At 39.6% G+C, this 20,061-nt stretch overlaps 1 protein-coding gene across 2 annotated transcripts in view; it reads right to left on the bottom strand.

Moving 5' to 3' along the window:
* Window positions 1-1,210: 1,210 nt before the first annotated feature.
* nsg2 (neuronal vesicle trafficking associated 2) overlaps window positions 1,211-20,061 on the bottom strand; it is a 57,267-nt gene continuing 38,416 nt past the window's right edge. For both annotated transcript variants that reach the window (XM_085470666.1, XM_085470665.1), the window contains exons 4-5: window positions 8,216-8,326; window positions 1,211-2,654 (exon numbers count right to left, since the gene is read on the bottom strand). In XM_085470666.1, coding sequence (XP_085326792.1) covers window positions 2,460-2,654; window positions 8,216-8,326 — 306 coding nt within the window. In that variant the 3' untranslated portion in view covers window positions 1,211-2,459. The remainder of the gene's footprint in view (window positions 2,655-8,215; window positions 8,327-20,061) is intronic.

Raw genomic sequence — 20,061 nt, 5'->3', positions numbered from 1 at the left:
ACTGGTCACCCAGAGGTTAAGCGTGCAACACCCTCAACCTCTGGGCGACCACTATCGATTTCACAGGTCAGCTGGTGACAGGAAACCTGTCGCCACAAAACAACTAACACTGACAGCAATCACTCTCAGAATGATTTGCAAATAATCGCTGTCTAATTTAAAAACAAACTGCCCCCAAGAGCGCCACTCCTCTGACACATCTCTTTGCAATAGAGGACTGATTGCCAATTGTTTGTATTCTGCTTATAGTCCCTGTTGATTTGCTTCCCCCTGCATAAGCTGCCTTTATAGGTTAAAAGTATCAGTATAGGCAATATTGGTCCTGTATTTACTTGGTATCCCACAGCACTATCAACAACAGTAATTAATTCCTGTTATGCTAATGGAGTTTTCTCAAACTTTTACTCGCATGCCTTCCTTGCAAAGAAAGTTCACATCCCCGTACCCCACAACTCTGTATTTACTATTAACAAAAATGAGAAATTAATTTAAGTGACAGTCGGCACTTGTTTATTTCCTCTAAATAAATTACATTTATTCCACTTCCCTTCACAAACCACCCTTTTTCTCCCTGGGCATCAACATGGTCCAATGGCAAGTTTCTCCTCTTACATAATGAACCATGGCCCCTGCATGATTTGCATCATCAAATGAACCCAGTGCTATTTGAAGTATTGAAACTTCATGGATATTTTAAACACCAAATGTATTATTTCTTTGTTTATTCTGCTTTAAATCCTACATAGCTGTCTTTTCGTCTTATGGTGCTTTCTTTGCTCTCAAAAAGCTGTTGAATTCAGGACCATTTTCACTCTGCACAAGTGATAAACAGCTGACAGATTCATTAGAATACACATTTCCGATTAGGACAGTCAGCTATTCATGTCACTGAAATGCCTTATCTGCCATTTACAAGACTATAGAGACATGTAATATATCCAGTAGTTATTATTCATACAGGTATTTTTTTCCTAATAATTTTATTTTACTGTCAATCACAGGTGCTCATTATTATAGCAGACAAATTTGCCCCACAGCTCTGGAAACTTTAACAACGTGGTTTGAATCCGAGTATGTACATCTCAATAACATAACATGGTGCAAAAAAGCCGTCGCTCTCTTTCACGATGCTCTGCCTCGGGCCCACATTAGACGCCATGTGAGCGCTAAAGAGACGCGGCGGTGAGCGGGACTGACAGACACACTCGGCACAGGTCACAGCTTGTTTTATTTTGAATTCGAACCAAGAGAAGAGGGACAAGGATGCACACGGATAAATTACACCAGGTATCGCTACATATCAACTAACAACATCACAACATCTCATTAAAGCGCTCTTGACAACAGATCTAACATTACCAAATTGAAAAAAAATTAATAATAATAAGAGTGCAGGAGGAGAACTCGGCTGCAGCTGAAGCCCATCCATAAACAGAACAATACACAGTGGCAAATAAAGAGTTTTGGCAAGAGACAGTTGTATGCACAATATCTTGTTTCCCATCTGCAACATTGTGTTTAATGAAGCTACAAGACTGGCAACTGAAGCAATATGTAGTTCACATAAAGGAATTGTACTAATTTAAAAAAAAAAGGAGAAGAAGAAAAACTCCCTAAAGCTACTACAATGCATACACACAACCTAGCCTGAATGCACATCTTTATGTACAGCTTAGCTCACTGCAGGATCTCAGGATTTAAAATGTATGGCACATCACATTTAAAATGTTCTTCTTCTTGTGTATGAGCGATTAAACAGCAATGAAGGGGGGGGAAAGTCGTTCGGTCAAGTCAGAACTGACGCGGGCCTTGGCCTCAGACAGACCAGCTGAAGCTTTGACACATTTTGGGTGATACGCCTGTGTAGTTTTTGACAGGTATGCCTGAGGTTGCCTAGTCTGCACAAAAAAAGCTAGAAAGAAGAGGGGCTGAGAATGACTATACAGTAACTACAGTATACACACTGGGGAAAATATGACTTCAAACTTCAGAGACTCGCACAAAGAAGCGTGAATCTCAGCGTCAACTCGTGCCTTCGTACAAAGAGTTACCTGGTAATCACATACAAAACATCCATAGATTACAGTAAAAAATAAATAATCATGATAGTCAATGAATAATCATTTTGAGGAAGGGAGTAAACAAGATAACAAGAGAGCAGACTGCAGGTGGATGTGGGTGTACGTCAGCAGATGATGATAACCTCAACAGAGTAAGAGATCGGATGCCCCTCGATAAGAATGAGCACATAAAAGAGCAGACAAGTTAATCTGAATACAAATGTGCTTGTGGGGTTTAATGTCTGCATGCACGATTTCACTCTATATATGTACTCTTGTGTGAATCTGTCTCTTTTGTCTACAAGTCTAAATATTCACTGACATGTTGTCGGCCTGTGTCTGCATGTACGTCTTCATGTCTGCATGTGTGTCTTTACATCCTTTAACCATTCAGCTAACTCAGTGGCCCTCACCGCCACTCGGGGGTTTGGCGTCGCGCCCTCCTGACCCTCCAGGCAGCCAGGGGGAGACAGAGTGCGAGGTGGTCTGCTTGGCCATGCTGTAGTGGCTGATCACTGTATAGAAACGGCCCCTGGAGTTGGCATCCTGGGCAGCGTAGTAGGCCTCAAGAGAGGCTGGGATACACCGCTTGTGCTGTAGGGGGAACAACAGTGAGGTTGGTGTGATTTAGCAGGAGAGTAACATGCTAATTAAAAACTCTGAATTAAATACTGAATCATTTACAGAGTTAAAGCAATGAAACCTGAAGGAAAACATTAAAATCCCAACTTCAATTACAATCCAGGCAAAATGTGTTTATACCACATTTATTAAGTTTTTACACTGATTGTATACTTAGCATTGGCCACATCAGAAATATTCAAAGATAACACTACATCAAGGAAAAACAGGTACGGTGCTGCTACTGTACTATAATCACTTGTGCTCCAGTTCTGACAGAGACTAGAAACAGAGATGTCCCATATTAGCTTCTAGCATATTAGCGTTAAATCCTTCTGTTCACAAGCAAAGGTTTTAAATAACCAGGTCCAGTAAAGACCTCATAGTCCCATTTTATCCTAATAGCACATTCTAAACGAGCTGACAGCTCTGCCTCCCAATCTAAAAGTGGACCCGACTCCCAGTTTGGGTCTGGGAGACAGCTCTGCTTTTAAGACAAGACTTAAAGCTTTCCTCTTAAAGCTTATAGCTAGTTGTTTAACTCTGGTTTTCTCTCAGAGTGTGTATCTTTTGTCCCAGAAGCTTGGAAAGAAAAGCATCTGGACTTCTTTAAGTTACTTGAAGCCGTTTCACCTCTCATCTGAGAAGCTTTTTCAGTTCTAAGGGAAATTGGTGGAGAGTCCCAGATTTTAAGCCCTATGGGAGGGTCCCCAAGTGGGTCATGGACCTCCTATTGATCCTCTACCTAATCACACTAACCAAGGTGTGAAAATGGGTATGGGACAGAGAAGACAGGTGGTTTGAAAGAGGAGTGAAAGCAGCCATCTATGTCCACTGTGAACGACCCTCCTTGAACAGAGGCGGTGGTTTACAACACCAACTGTCTGCCATCTAAAATCCAGTTTTGAGATCCCTTTCCAGACGCCTTAACGCCCACTCACACCCTGGGCCAATTGACCTCAGGAAATCACATGATAGGGTGGGGCTCAATGAGTTCAGCCGAAAATTTGGCTGATTGTGACCTACACCCGTTTTCACACCTTGGCTTGACACTCTTGGGGACAATCCCATAGGGTTTAAAATCTGGGACTCTTCACCAGTTGCTCTTAGAACTGAAGAAGCTTCTTGGATGAGATGTGAAATGTCTTCAAGCAACTTAAAGAAATCCAGACACTTTTCTTTCCAAGCCCCTTAGACAATATACACAACTTTCTCCCCACAAATTTTAAGTATACTCTTCTCTATTTGTACTAAGTTTGTGCAGAAGAGACAGAAAAAAAGATTAATAATATTGCCACAACATAAATCTTCTGGTGGCATTTGACATAATACAATCAGGGTCTTATGAAAGGATGAGAAACCCACTGTAATATATAATAAGAACAAGGTAATTATCTCATGTTTTCTAATACTTTTTGTTAGAACACTGAACACACACAGTAATATTGTCTCTTATTAGGTAAGTCACAGTGAAATTGTGTGTACTCTGTCACATTAATGATTTTTTAGTTACCACATTACCTCATTGAAATACCTTATTTATTAAGCAGTTACCTTTTTACATTTTCTATGTAAATAACTGTATGTTTGCTCTGTTATCTGATGGTGTAGCCGACCAGCTACAGCTTTCATTATACATTGTAAAATGTCAATAAAAGGCTTCTATTTCTGATTCTAATATTAGTTGTAATAAGGAGGTAAAGTCAGAAGACACAAGAAGACGCCTAAAGCTCTGCATAAGATTTATAGGTCAGTGTGCTCCAGTGTGTACCCATTTAAAGCCTCACATAGTTGTGCTGTGTGTGGCACACTGTGTGAGCAGGCGTGTCTTTCTATTGACACCTTTCCACCTTGTGAATGTGGATGTGACACTGCTAATAATACCTCAGAAGACTGCAGTCAGAGCCCCTGCAGAGGTTGTGGGCCTCAAACTAGATTTATTCCACCTTAAAGACTACATCTGTCTAGAGACACAGACTTGCAAGGTGACCTCTTACAAGGTAGAGTAAAACTTATAAGTAGAGGGCAGTAGAAATCAGCAGAAAAGAGGCTGTCTGTATCCATACACTGTAAAACCTAAAACAGACTGTTGCATAAGGACATCAGTGTGAAACATTTTCTTTTACGACCTCAGCCGTAATGATCAGGAGTCAGTCATAATGTGGTAATTACCATAAAATATTCAGCATGTCTGATTTTTCTAATTTTCATCTAATTGTCAACCAAGCTATTAACATATGATAGAGGACTAAATTAAGTGTCTTTTTGGCTTCTGTGTCAAAGAATAAAAGCAGAAAATTACACCGGTCATAACAAAATCATTGACGCCATTGATGGATTATTGCCTGTCAAATAAGCCTCATCAGCCTCTTCGGTTAACATGAACTCAGAAATGAATAAAAGTAGGGCAGAAGTTTTTTTTCTTCACCCAGGGGAGACTGCGCTCACCTCTATTTCCTGATTTAGATAGGTGGGACGTTAGAGAAGAGCGGACAGGATTCTGCAGTTTATATGGCAGAGCAAATATTTGCCAACACGAATGGCCAATGACAGAGAAATTTATTGTGAAATTTTAGAAAAATACTTGGATGCTCCAGTTTCTCCTGCTGTCAGGGGAGGAACAACAGAAAAACAAAAAAAGGAATGGAAAGAAAATCTCATTATGGTGACATGTCGTAGCTGGACCTTAAAATATTCTTCACAGCTCATGCCTTCTTCAGGATGTAGCACGAATGAGCTGAAGGGGATGTATGTACAGGAGAGGCATGAGCACGCGAGCATATAATCAAACAACAGCTGCTCCACCTCCAAAACAATTTGATCCTATGAGCCTATTGATTTTGCACACGCTGAGATATCTTTCAGTTACACAGATGCTCAAAAACAACAGCAACGACCAAACAAAGAGGAAAAAATGATAAATGAGAACCACACATGTGACACCGCAGAGTATTGAACATTTTGGTGTTAAAGAACAGCACATATATTGATTTAAACAACAGTAACACACAAAGACGACATAAACCACACAATCATCACAAAAATAACTAAAATCTCTTCCTTAAAGACCTGGATCCATAGCTTACCATTGCTAAATCCAAAATGTTTTACAGTGTTAATGTGTGATGCATTAACATCATCACACATTTTTATGTTCTCACTCCTCAAACAAGCACATCAACTTTCTCCACTTGGCTATCTTTGCACATTAAAAAAAAAGCTTTCACACATCAATAAACCAGAAAATCTTTGCTGAGGGCTCACAGTTTCTTTTAATGGGGGCTTAAAATCAATATACCTCATGGATAGCTGAGTGTTTAAGAAGATTTTGTGCTGATGAGAGATTTGGAAAAGCAGGTTCAAGAAATAACATCCAGATTTTGTACCTATGAGCATAAACCGAGGCTGCAATAGCTGGGATGTGTTTAGAAAGCAATGTGCAACTAAAAATACTCACGTCTCAGTTCGATTAAGCAAATCATTTAATTGAACCCTATCTGATAACCCTGGGTGGTCTGAGGTTAAATATATCATTACTCCTTTGCCTGAGCAAACCATCTACTGTGAGGCTTCTCACCAGGTCCTGTAAAGGTCCCGTGTGACAGTAATTCTGTGGTCTTTACACTGACTCCCTGTAAAGTTTGGGGCTCAGTGTGAGACTTTGGTAATCACTTTCAGAGCGCTTCATGGTCAGACGCTTCCCCTAGTGAACTTCTCCATCCACGCGTAACTAATAAGCCTCTGAGGTCAGCTAATCAGTGCATTTGGTGGTACCTCGATCTAGGTCAAGGACAAACTCAGACGGCGCTTTTTGGTTTGTGGCTCCCAAGTTGTAGAACTCGATTTAATTCGACTTCAGCTCTGTGGACACTGTCTACACCTTTAAAAAGAAGCTTATGACCCACCTATGCAGGATTGCTACTTTTATCCATTCATAGCATTTTAATTGTTGTTTATATTGCCACACACTTTGCAACATTTATTCTTGAAAAGTGCTACATAAACAAACGTCACTTACTTAAATCTTTCCCAATCCACCCATGACTACACTCAGTAATGCACCATCCATAGGAGACAAGCTTTTAAGCAGTACACACCAGGATCCAAACAAAGAACGTGGCTAAACAAAAAGGCTTTGGAAACCTTGTGAGAATTTCACTTAGAGCAAGACATCTGCTACTGAAGAAAACACAGCAGAGCTTCATCATTTGTGTGTTACCTACTATTTACATCTGGATGCGTCTTTGTGGACTAAAAGAAAATTAAGCGACTGTATGTGAGGTGATGGGAGACACTTTGGACCCAAATCTTAAGAAGGACATAGATTATAGGCCTGTTCTTACTGTCAAGTGGCTCCCATGCTGTTCTTTATTACTAAAAGGTTTAATTTTCTGTATGCTTAAGACTTGAAGACCATGCTTTGAACACTGCAAGTATTTTTTTTTCTTAGTGCATGCATAATTAATAGGAGTGAATGTCTAAACAATGGAAGAGTTTTGGAGGTATGCTGATGTGCCTTACTAATTAACTGAACACAGAGGTGGGAAGTACCGAAGTACAAATACTTCTATATTTTACTTAGGTAGAGTTTTCAGGTACCTCTGACTGAGCACGTGCTGCATATTTTGATCAGTGTATTCTTATGACAATGCACTGCAGCAAAAAGATGTCAATATAATACAAATTTAATCGAATTATGGTTAAAATCTCGCTCTTTATTGATTGATTAAACATCAGATCATTTTGTACATCCCACTTGACATCCTGTGAGCATGACTTCCAGTTCAAAGCCTAAATTCAAGGGGTTTAACAAACATATTGCATTAACTATTTAGAAATTAGTTCAGAAACTCAAAAGTATTTAGATAATATGATACAGGGATTGTTTTGGGGTTTTTTTTTTATACAAGGACTCATTTACCTGTAGTAGGCTAAAACCTGATATTAGGTTATCCAAAATATTACAATATTCACAGAGGAATGAATGGGCAGTTTGAAGAAGTGCACCTCGATAGGCATGATAAACCAAATGACATTATATTATGTGGGGCTTTTACTTGACTCTGTGTCTCCTTTTGAGACCAACCAGATTAATTCAGACAAGTGCTATAGAAGTAGTGAAAAACCACAGTGCTATTGAGATTATTCATCTCTTCTTGACATGATCCTATTTAAGATGTGACAGATGTGTTTCCACTTGATATATTACCTGGAAATCTCCAAGACAGGAAAATATCTACTGTAGAATACTGATAACCCTCAAATATGTTGTTTTGGAGAAAAGGAAGAAGGTAGTCCAAGTATTCACAAAAGGCATGAAGGTGCAAAAATTAAGATAGACATATTAATAAAAAAAAAATGCTAAGAAATGGCTCAATAATAATAAGTTATCGTGTGCTGCAGGCTTGCTCAGCACTGAAGAGGCTAATCTACAACCCACATTCCAGCACAAACCAGCTACTGTGTTAAACACCTCTCCTAATAAATGTGCTGCTGAGCAATAAAATGAAACACTGGCCGTTTATGGGTATTACCTTATAAATGAATCCATCTGGGCAGGCGTGGTCGTAGGTGAAGGCTTTATAAACCACCAGGAACACAATGCAGGCAAGGAAGGCCAAGGCCAGGATGATCAGAATCGTCACCTGCAGGGAGGACAAACACTGGTCAGAGCAATAATGGACGATTGTAGTTTTCGTGAGGCAGGTTTAGGGTTAGACAGCGAGAAAGATTGAGCGTGTGCACCAGTGCGTGTCTACATGTGTGTGTGTAGTCATGACAAATGGTAAGATGTTGTTGACTGAGGTCAAAAGCTCCTCAAGGCAAGGTGTTCCTGTTGAAATGTGTGATGAATGACTCAAGTGGTGACACTATTAAAAAGTACCTTGTTTCCACGGTGACAATGCTGCAAAGATAAGACATTAAGTGACATCACTGTTCTGTTTACCTTTGTTCAGGTATATATGTGTGTTTCTCTGATACAGTACATGCATATTTTGCACCAACACCTTTGTCACTAAAAGGTCTCTTTTTTTTTTCTTTCAAAAACTCAGTTTGAATCAAAGCTCTTTTCTGTTCAAGCATCCCAGTAAGCTGTGACAGGTGTGACAGCGAGCCTCCACATACCATCCCTGGCCTGTCGTGCTACATATCCATCTAGATCGCTTTGGTGTGAATTACCCACCTTCGAAGACCTTGCTGTAGAAATGTCTGCCCTCTCTTGGTTGTAATGAAACTGGCACTTGGTTTATAAACCCACAATCCATGCTGAGAGCAATTTCATGTGGGAACTATTTCTAACAAACTACACCCACCAGTTGTATCAGTGCATAGCAAAAAGCGAATATCTACCCACGGCGAGAGGCTGTGTTCATGACAGGATGTAAATATTAGTGACCACACACTGCAGAACTACAGTATAATGTTAGTGAGCTGGATGCTTGTTTTACTTGGCAGTCAACCCACAACAGGGTAATTTAGATGGGTAAACAGTGTTACAGATAAAAGGAAAAGCAGGTAAAATTGATTTGGGGATAATGACCCCTTCAATTTTTGTCATCATCTGAATTCATTGTCTTTTTCCTGTCTTCCTCCATCCACCCCCAGTTGGGGGTAGAAGATTTAGATTTGTTCTGTTTGTGCATGATGTATTGTATATGTTGTTTTAGACTGCTGTATGTGAAGCAAATTAGCCCACAATGATATGGCATTAAATTGGTCCTGAAAGATACGTATCTATGAATTCTTATTTCATAGATCGAACAAGGTGCTGGAAACATTCCTAACAGGCCTGACGGCATCACGCAGTTGCTGTACAACCCTTATACAAATTGTGTATTTCACCAAAAAGGTGGCCTCTGGTGACTGTGAAAAACATTTGATTACAGTGAACTATTGCTATGTTCAAGAAACTATTCTAAGTTAGTTTAAGACATCAGAAGATGGGTACACTGTGGTCATAAAGGACTGTACATTGTCAGAAACAACACTCAGGTAGGCTGTGGCATTTCACCCTCTATCACCCAGGACTTACACTTAGTATAAGTAATTTTGGCTGTAAAACTATTTTAAAAATCTAATCTTTTAGGAACCATTTGAATGTTTTCCTCAGCCCAGAATAGTTGAGGAGTTACGGTAATGTGAAGTGCACATGGTAAAATCTAGGCAGAGCTGATTTTTCCGTCTGTGTTCAGACGGCAGAACCTAATGAATGCTTTATGCTACTGTGATACATCAAAAATCCCTGTAAAGCTCGTCTTTTCTTCTTTCTGAAGCCATTTTAATTTAATCTGTAGCACAAACAGTAAAAGAATGACAGTTAGTTAAAGAGCACCTGTAAAAAGAGCCAGGGTTAAACAATGCTTAGCTGGTACTAAAGGGCCCAAAGTGTGCCAAGAAAACCTCCTCCATGCCATTACATCACCACTAGCAGCCTGAATTGCTTAACAGGGCAGGATGGATCCATGCTTTCATGTTCTTTACACCAGATTTTCCATTTTTCTAAAGTAGAACAGTATTGTTTTTTTCTGTTTGCTTGTTTTGTTTTTATCCATGGAGATATGCTGCAGTCACTCTGTTGTTAAAAATGCTATCGATTAGTTTTTGGACGTCTTGTCTGTGAGTCATCCACGTGAATCAATCAGAACCCTTCCTGCCACCAAACCTGCGCTAATTGTCAGCGCACTTGAGTTAGTGAATTTGCCCACCATTTAATTTCTGAAATTCTCCAGCTGCTCACTGCCAAAAGCAGAAGAAAGAAAAGTGCCCTTCATTTTTCACTGTAAATAACAGGGTGCACAAAAGAGAATTATAAATTGCATATTCTTGATCTCAATGAAATATAATTTAAAAGTAAAGAAATGAAACAAAGCATAATGTTTGGGTCAGTTTCAATAACAAGGGCCAATGAAATGTTATCAGCCTGGACAAGCACTTGTATGGAATCAAAAACATTATGCAGTGTGAAAAATGCCCAAATATCAGCCCAAAGCAGAGCTAATCGAAAATGATGGAAGTAATGCATTTATTTCTGCATGCTGATGCAAATGTGTAGTTTGATGTGTGAAATATTCATTTCCCTGGCAGGCTAGACAATGTTGTAGTAAAGTAGATTAACATATAAAAGGATTTGTTTCCTCCTACTTTCTACTTGACACCCTGATTGGGTGCTTCTGAGTGAACATTTAATTAGAATTATGCAAATGGAGTACAAAGGATAGCTGTAGGTAAGTGTGAGCTGAATGAACATAGCTGTATCTCCTAAAAAAAAAAGAAAAACGTTAATATTAAAAGTCAGAGTTATCCCAGGGAGTCAGCTGAAATATGGACTCTTCCATAATGGATGAACGTATCTAATTTTCTCTTTTCATTTCTAGACCAATGTTAAAGCCCGATTTACTGCTGTGTATACAATCTGTCACAGCGAGATGTCAGAGCAATTACACGCGGTTGTAATCATCAGTCTCCATCAGCGTTATGCGGGTGGACAGTGACACGCAAGCTAAGTGACTGTTTACTTGGTGTCAACCGGGGGACACGACTCTCAGCCTCGGTTGCTGCTGACACTTTTTGTAAATTACATCTCCCGCACTGCTAAATGTGAAAAGAATGCGCTGAAAGTCATAGCTAACTCGTATTTAGGGAGCAGCGGCAGACGTGGAGTGACTGACGAAGGACCCACCCCCTTTTTTTCAAGTCCTGAATAGCGATGCACATGAAACGGGCTTATTAAGAAGAAGGATTACTGTAAAGCTCCTCATATCATGAAGAAAGCAATGTGAGTTGCTCATGCATGTGGGCTTTAAAACTTAAAAACTCTGAAGCATGAAAAGAAGGCTGGAGTCTGAAGAGATCTGCACTTCTGTGTGCTGCTAAAAACGGAGGGAATTTAAAGAGTCTTCATCCACGCGCTGGAACCGTTTGTCTGAAATAGTCATTTAGGGGATTATTTACTAAATGACACTTTTAAAATTAGGTCGTGACATATTACATACGTAAAACAGATTAGCGGGATTAACCCTTGCACCGAGTGTGTAGCGTTGATGTTTATGTTCAGTCTCTCTCTGATGTTAATTGTTGTTGGAGTGATGACTCAAGCAGGAATTTAGCCCACCCTCGGTGACAGAAATGATCGCCCTAAAATCCCTGTTGATGCAACTGCTGTGGCCATGTGGTGTGCAAATCCATTAAAAATCTATCCTGACCTTTCTCCATTATTCATAATCTGGCTGAACTCTGCAGTAAACCTTAGAAGGCTCAGCTGAGGGAAGTCGACTCCCTCCATGCATGTAATGGCTTCAAGCTTCTATTTACTGTCTTACTGTAATATTTCGCTGCTATAGGATGACACTACTGTACTCATGTATCTGATCTGAGCGTAACAAAATGCGCATTTATGGAACAGAACAAGCTACACCAGAACATAACAGAGCAGAGAAAGGCTTTTTTTGATTTGATCACTACAAAACTATAATTATTCTAGCAAGGCACCCACATCAGCGTCATCCCATTTTCTTCTCAGTATACTCAATGTGACTGTTTTGTCACTAGCACTTCAGTATGTGTCATACTACACTACTATCACCACCAACACAACCACCATCCCGTTTGCTGTGCAACACAGATAACAGACAAACGCTTGTTTGTCTTGGATGCAGGTAGCGGCGCAGCATGTTGTTGCGCTTTGAATAAAGAACAGCGTGTCTTTAGGATTGGCTTCATGAGCAGAGGCTGGGTGGCTACAGGTAACCGTGCCTGCTGGGGCTTTAATCACTTCACCTAATCCACCGTGGGGGTGGGGCCGAGGGAAAAAGACCTCAAACTGTCTGCATTTAAAACCACACAAAGCAAAATAAATAAATAAAAATAGATTTGACAAGCATCACAGGCTTCCTGTGGATCCACACTGTTTGCTCACATGAAAGACTAATAAGAACTCATGAGTAAAGTAAGTACAACAACGTTGAGAAAAACAAACAAAACAAAACAAAACAAAAAAAAAAAAAAGTTGCTGTAGACTTACCTGACGGACTTTCGTAATTGAAATCTCCACCACAGATTTGCTCTATTAGACTGAGATCTGGTGACTGTGGAGGCCATTTGAGTACATTGAACTCATGTCATGCTCATCACCCAGTTTGAGATGACTTTTTTCATGTTTATTAGCATTTGCAACTTACATGTTTAAATAAAGATTTAATTTGTTCATTCAAAATCAAATCAAACGAATGAAGTCAGAAACTATGGAACTACTCAGCGAAGGCTATCGGCATCATCTTCTTGGTAAATCTATTTCAAAAATACTGACGGCCTGTGATAGTTATTTTAAAATCCTATAGGTGATTTTCAGAAAATTTGACCTCTGACCTTGACAAAGTCACTGAGATTTCAACTCATCGCCTCGTTCTTCTGGGGTTACTGTGTTCACAAACTTGGGTGCCTGCCCACCTGTCATCCCAGTTGGGTGACGACAATACCTCATCAGCCTTTATGGCAGAGGGGTAAAAACGTTATTATAAAGAATAAACTAGAATGTAGTTTAAGACCATCCACTTGAGATAGTTTCCTCAATCTGTTGACCTGTTTGGCATTTTTGCTCAAAATGGCCTGCAGGTCATTTTTTTTTCAATCAGGCTTAAAGATATTTATATTTATATATCTATAATCTTGTACTTCCCTATCTGCCTTTTATTCTTCTCTACAACAGGCAGCTGTCGACAGTTGTGAATTTCAGAGAAAGACAAAAAACAAAGCAGATTATAAAAGATCCATTAGGATTGTTCCTCTGCTCCCCGGCTTTCTCATCACTGACTGCAGATTACACATCTACAGTTTACCTGTTGTTTACCACATCTTTCATAACACACACACACACACACACACCACATGCTTATTTTCTCAAACTCCCTTTGGATTGTAGAAAATAATTGATTGCGAGTGAGATATTTTCCACAAAATACATTTCTCTTTTATTATTTATGGCTGCACGGTGCATCACAAGTTCAAAGGCAGTGAGTTTTCTAAATAGATGTGCTTCTTCACAGTGTGTTTTCCCACCATTTGACATATGATTTCTCTCCTTTTTTTTTTTTTTTTTCCCCGACGCCGTGCTAGGTTAAAATGCAACACACCACCCACACTCTCTGCTGTAAGTTGACAGGCCATATGGGGGGAGCAGACACCTCCTCACATTCGAGGAACAGAGGAGAATATGTAAGTGCGCGTCTAAGCAGGAGAGAAAAGAAAGGTGGGTGTGTGACAGGAGAGAGAAACGGCGCTGATAAAACAGATAACTAAGTGACAGAGGGAGCAAAGCGAGAAATAAAGAAAGAGATGACAAAGGCAATAAAGCAGCAGGCAAAAGGCAGACAGCGAATGACAGAGATCCAGGGGCAGATGGAGAATCTTGTTCCCTGTTTTGGTAGCAGGTGGCAGGGACAGACAGACACACAGAGAGGCAGGCGGGAGGGCAGCAAACGCAATGGGATATCAGTTGTTGCATCGATCAATACAGTGCTGAAGAAAGCATGAATAACTGCTTTTCATTCATCTTCCTATTACCCCTCTGACATCTTCTCAAGAGCAGCACAAAGGAAGCTCAATCTCTTAAATTTTCAACTATTATTTTCCGTTCAGCAGTGAGCTGAATGAATCTGCGCTCGCACGGGCATGTGGCGCTACAAGCATTAAAAACAGCCACGCTATCGAATGAGGACTGTTCGAATGCTAAAAAGTTTCACCTTAGCTGTAATATCTCAAATGCCCCAAGGGAAATTTTGTTGATTAATGAGATTAATTATGTTGTTGACAGGCTGAGTTAGTGCAGAGTGAAAGCCTCCCCTACAAAAATAAATTATTTTTTTTAAAAAGCTTAAAGGTCACTGGTCAGCGGCAAATGCCAGTATGTCAATCAGACTCAACATCCAAAAATAAAGGATGTGGGGAAGGACCCTTTAAAAGTCTGACTATAAACTTGAGCAGTGCTTTTTATCCATCGTAACGCAGCCCGTGGGTTAAATTCTGAAACTACATCACTAGAAAGAAATCAGACGAGGCAAAAAAAGAGCAATTAGACGACTTAAATGTCAAATATAAATATCCATGAAAGTTTCCAGATCAAAATCCTCTTTGAAACTCGGCTTGCTCTTCCTATTTGATGTGGTGTTCTTGTCACACATGCGGCACAACTAATAGGATTTAAGTACAGGTAGTCTTTGTCCAAATCCTTCTAGACTTGAAGTTTTATCACCTCGGTGACTAAAAGTTTATTACAAAGCTAAAATCACAATGCAAATCTTTACAGAATTTTCAGATTAAATCCAGAATCATCGGAACTTTAGTAACATTTTGTTTATGAGTAAGGTCAGAACAAGTGCGACTGGAACTGGACTTCTAACACTGACTCGTGGCAACAAAGTGGAAAAGAAAAACGGTATTTTTGCAATGAGGGCTGAATTTTTGTTGTTTATTGATCATGCTCCGTTGATAAGTAAGTACGTTAAGAATGTAAAAATACACAATTTAGCAAAGCTAATCTTTTATTTTTATATTTTTTCATATATTAACATTTCAGCCGTCTTTGGAAACATATGATCCAATCCAGCCTAAAGATATAAGAGCAGAGATGAACATGTGCCTAATCCAGAATAAAACCCTCACCTATATGTCACATGCACAATGCTTTAAGCCATGGATCAGCTAGCTACATATAATTTTAAATTAAATATTCTCTTATCCTCTTAAGGCAGTTCAGTAAGGCAGAAACTAATGAAATGTGTGAACGGATACCTTTTAAGGCATTTGGTTGGAAGCTATCACTGATAACTGAAAGATCACAGGTTGGACCCTCATGCAAAATACACCACTCAAACATACTCTTTCACTGTATGCGATATAAATGTGGACATGGCCATTATTACAATGATGACAGAAAATTACCGGAATACTTTGTCACTTCAAGGATGGTAGGTGATGTGGTTAAAATCATTGAAAAAGAAAAAATAGGAGCGGACGTCTAGTCTTCAGGCCATTTTATTAAACTTTAAGGTAAATACTGTTTTTAATCATATATAAAGTAATACTATCAGCACCACAGACACAATCTGTGTTAGCCCTGCGATAGACCAGCGATGTATCCAGGCTGTACCCTGGCTCTTGCTCTATGGAAGGTGTGACAGGCTACAGTATCCCCCGCCCCCAAGTGAGCCTGATAAGAATAAGTGGAACAGGATGGATGGATAAATCCTCACTTTCTTTCTTCCACTCTACTTTTAAGGTTTTGTTAAAACTCTTTTTCCAACTACAGTCGAGCCATGTTGTGCAGTATTTAGGAAGAACAGCTCTTCTTTCATGGATTTTCTTCTACCGGTACTTGGATTTTGGCAATTGTGCCTTCTAATCCTGCACGCTGTTTTTCTCTCCAAAAAAACTCGGGTGAAAAATTCACTTTGTTTTTAGTATATACAACAAAGGCAAGCCTCAAAGCCAGCTCTGTTTGGGGAGTATCTGAGACAGGGCAGCGGGATGTCAAGGAGACCATGTAGGCGGATTTGGGCTCTCGAGAACTGGTTATCCGGTTGAGACGAGCGCAGCTTCAGCAGCAGAGCCCAAATACTCCACTGTCGAGTTGCATCATGTCTCAGACGAAAACACAAACTATTAAAATGCCAACCTGAGAAAACGCACGATTTTGCCCTGAATTGAGGTCAGCTGAGGTTTGCACAGAGGAGCAAGTCCCCCTACCCAGAGCACCCAGATTCCTTGAGGGAGGTCAACAAGTTACACTTGTTCGCTCTTTCTCAAAAACAATGACTAGAACATCTGCGTTGTGATTATTCATGCAGAAAACCTGCTGTTTTTCTCTGCATGTGAGGTGAATTTCTTACAAATTTTAAATAAAGGTCACTTTATTTATTCTGTATATTCATGACAGCAGTCTTTGATCACCAAACTCAAGTTTTACAGAAATATATGGCAAAAACGGCGCTGATTAAAACCTGCATTCTGTCTGGTATGAACAAATATAATCTCCCTCTTTCTGACTGTGCATATCCGGGGGTGAATGAGCTGCAAACATCTTGCACTTGCAATGTCCTCTGCGGCCTCCTGCATTAAAGCACAGCAAGAGTTGCTGAATTTTCTTTTTAACTGAACCAGGTTGGCGGTTGCAACGGATTGCAGGAACACGATGAAGAAGGCTTTGCATCCCTCGGATTATGTGCTGAAAGGAAAGTACACAAGCCAAGCACAGACTAGCAGTCTTTTAAAATCCTAACCCCCCCCCCTCCTCGCCCATGAAAAGAACATCACATGTGTAACAACTGCTTTATGCAGATTGTAGTCATCACAGTTTGAAATTTTCATCTTTTAATCATGTTAAACCACAGGACACACTTGCATATTAGTCATTTCCACTCATAATAATCAAAGATTTCTGATGTAATCTCAAAGGATCCAACAGCTCTCATGCTGTGTTCGAAGACTTATGTTCTGCTCACTAAAAGATAACGTAGCAGTGTCCACAGCCCATTTTTATGGAGACAAGCACAGCGTCTTTACACACTGGTATTTAAATGGGACATTTAGGATTATAGCAAGCTAACTTTAGCGATGATAAAGCCCTTTCTCAGGACTAATCTGTTATTCTTTTTGGATGTGTGTCTATAGACAATGTCATTGTTAATTTTTCACCTCCTCGTCTGTTTGCTGTAAGATGTGTCATTAGAGAGCATCAAACTTTTCTCACTCAGAATCCACAAGCTCAGCAGCGAGTGTGACAGTGCATGTTCAGCGGGAGATGAGTGCTAATTATGATAATGCATCCCAATTAGGCGAGGTCTCTATGGAGACAGAACTTCAAAGGTTTTGCCTGTATGCACTGCGTATTAGTTAGAGATGTTACACGGAGGAGAAGGTTCTTAGAGTATAGAGTCCAAATCAAATACCAGGTGGGTTAGAATAAAAAGAAATGACAGAAATAAAAATGGACAGAAAGGGTGAAAGAGGCCAAAAAAAACAAACAAACCCACAACGTAAAAAACAACTGAATAAAAGTCCAGAAACCTGTTTTCCCTAAAATGTGAGTCTACAGTCCACCGGAAAGAGAGCCACTAATCAGTAATGATAACAAATCTGAATGCACCCTCAATAATATGAACACACAAAAACACTTAAATGCTAATCATGAATCCGTAGTAAATCCCTGAGGAGACTGAAATTCTCGATTAGGTTTGCTAATCAGCTCCTACTCTGCTAGATGAAGATGCTGCAGGAGAGGAGATATTATTAATGATGGGACCTGCCTGCTAACACACAGCGCACCTCTAAACAGCTGTTTACCTCGCAAGACAAGGTCCATTACTCTAATGTATCCCCAGCTCTCAGTCTCCTGGGTACGTTTTATGTTCCTGCATTTGTTCAGCATGCGCACGGATGAACGCGTTTGTGTGTACGTGTAACACAGTGAAAGTAAAATGTAGCCATGTGTCCTGGGATTTTTCATCTTTGGAAAATGTTCACCCAAAGAAATTTTAATTTTGATTTAGTTTGGGATTTCATACAGTAACTCAAACAGTTTTAATTGTAGTAATTTATTTGAGATCTTTGGGTGTGATTTACATGCTTTACCTACGCACTGACGGGACCCCAACAGAAGCAGAAAACATTGAGGACGACCCGTTCAGCCATGACACAAAGTTGTAGAGTCGTTCACGTCTGGTACGAAAATTAAACACGCTTAAATTACTCAAAAGCCACGTTAACAGCCTGATATGGTTATGGTAGTGGTTAGTAGCTATGGCTATAAATCAAATGGTAACGTGGTGCTAGGCATGAAAGATAATCAGCATTATGATCAATTCTATTTATTAACAGTCACATCAAGGTGAAAAAACCCCGACAATCACAAAACCCCCTATGAGCAAGAAAATATTGCCTTCATTTTTTTTTTTTGCAATTTTTGCCCCTCTTAGTACTGAAAATGGAGTTGAGTATATATTTATTTGTATTGTTGAGTACAACAATATAAAATGTGGACGTAGCTTCTGAGAAAGGAAAAATGAACCCAGTGCAGAAGTGGCTTAAACATTAATCGAGCCTTTCCGGTTTGTCCTCTGTAAACGTTTTCCTGCTGGGTTTATGGTCTCACACCCACATTTTGGGCAACACTGAATCAAAATTACATCTACCCGATTTCAAAATCAAGGATTATCTGTGGTATGAAACTGCATGCTGATTAGCTAACTAGCTGTCAATCACAAGTCATTAGCCCATTCTTGTTTTGTATGTAAATTTCTATCTTCTATTAGAGATTACTTTCCTAAAGTACTTGCTTGCTTTCTCTTTCAATGCTTTGCATCACAGTGAAACTCTCCCATAGTGTTTTGTTTCCATCTCTATGTTCTCTATTTTCTTTTCTCCTTCCCCTCATCCCACACACCGGTCACAGCAGATGGCTTCCCATCGATGAGCGTGGTTTCTTCCTTTTAAAAGGGAGTTTTTCCTTCCCACATCACAAAATGCTTGCTCATAGACAACAGTTTGACTTAAAGGGTTTTCTCCAGAATACTTTAGGTCTTTACCTGGTGATATATAGTGTGCCTTAAGGTGACTGCTGTTACAATTTAGTGCCACATAAATAAACCTAAATTGAATTCTCTACATCTCTTGTAAAAAGTCACTGTCCTAATTTTTCAGTAGCAGTATATAAATCTATGAGCTGTAGTAGCAGTAGTATTTTTATTATATATCTCCCATACTATAATAATTTTGTTATTACACAGAGCTCTGCTTATCTTATCTTAAGAAATTTTTACCAGAGAATAATAGCAAATAATTACTTCCTCACTTGTAGTTTACAGTCCTGTGTGTCCTACAGTGATCATGCAATCCGGTCATTAGGTCTGACATCACTAGCCGTGTCTGGGCCTAAACTCCGCTGCAGGTCCATATATCAAACGATCACTATGGCATTACTGAGAGTTGAAAAACTGTCTAAAGTCTTTCATCTTTAATAAAATGATCAGCGTTCTGCTCTACCAGGTGTGACAATTGAGTTTAACATCCAGGCATCCATGAAAACGGAATTTATGACATTTAACGGAGTTAGAAGTTAGCAGGAAGTTAGCTCGCTAGCTTCTATCTAAATGCAATATAGCATGTCCTGACTGCAGGGTTTTGGAAACAAATTAAAACGTACAGCTCTGCTATCACTTCCAACATAAATGAAGACAGAAAACTAAAGCAGCAGCAGTGACGTTTGTATAGTGTTACTGAAGTTGGCTAGCTGGTATTTAATGATGTGCTACGTGACCGCTAGCGACACAGCTATGTTAGCATAATATAAACAAGCTAACTTTTTTTCCACTCGATAACAGTTAACGTG

Source organism: Copadichromis virginalis, linkage group LG10 (genome assembly GCF_057382275.1).
Source record: "Copadichromis virginalis isolate Kocher_CV1m ecotype Utaka linkage group LG10, C_Virginalis_male_GT1.1, whole genome shotgun sequence".
Taxonomy (NCBI): Eukaryota; Metazoa; Chordata; class Actinopteri; order Cichliformes; family Cichlidae; genus Copadichromis; species Copadichromis virginalis.
This window is presented reverse-complemented; position numbering and strand designations above follow the sequence as displayed.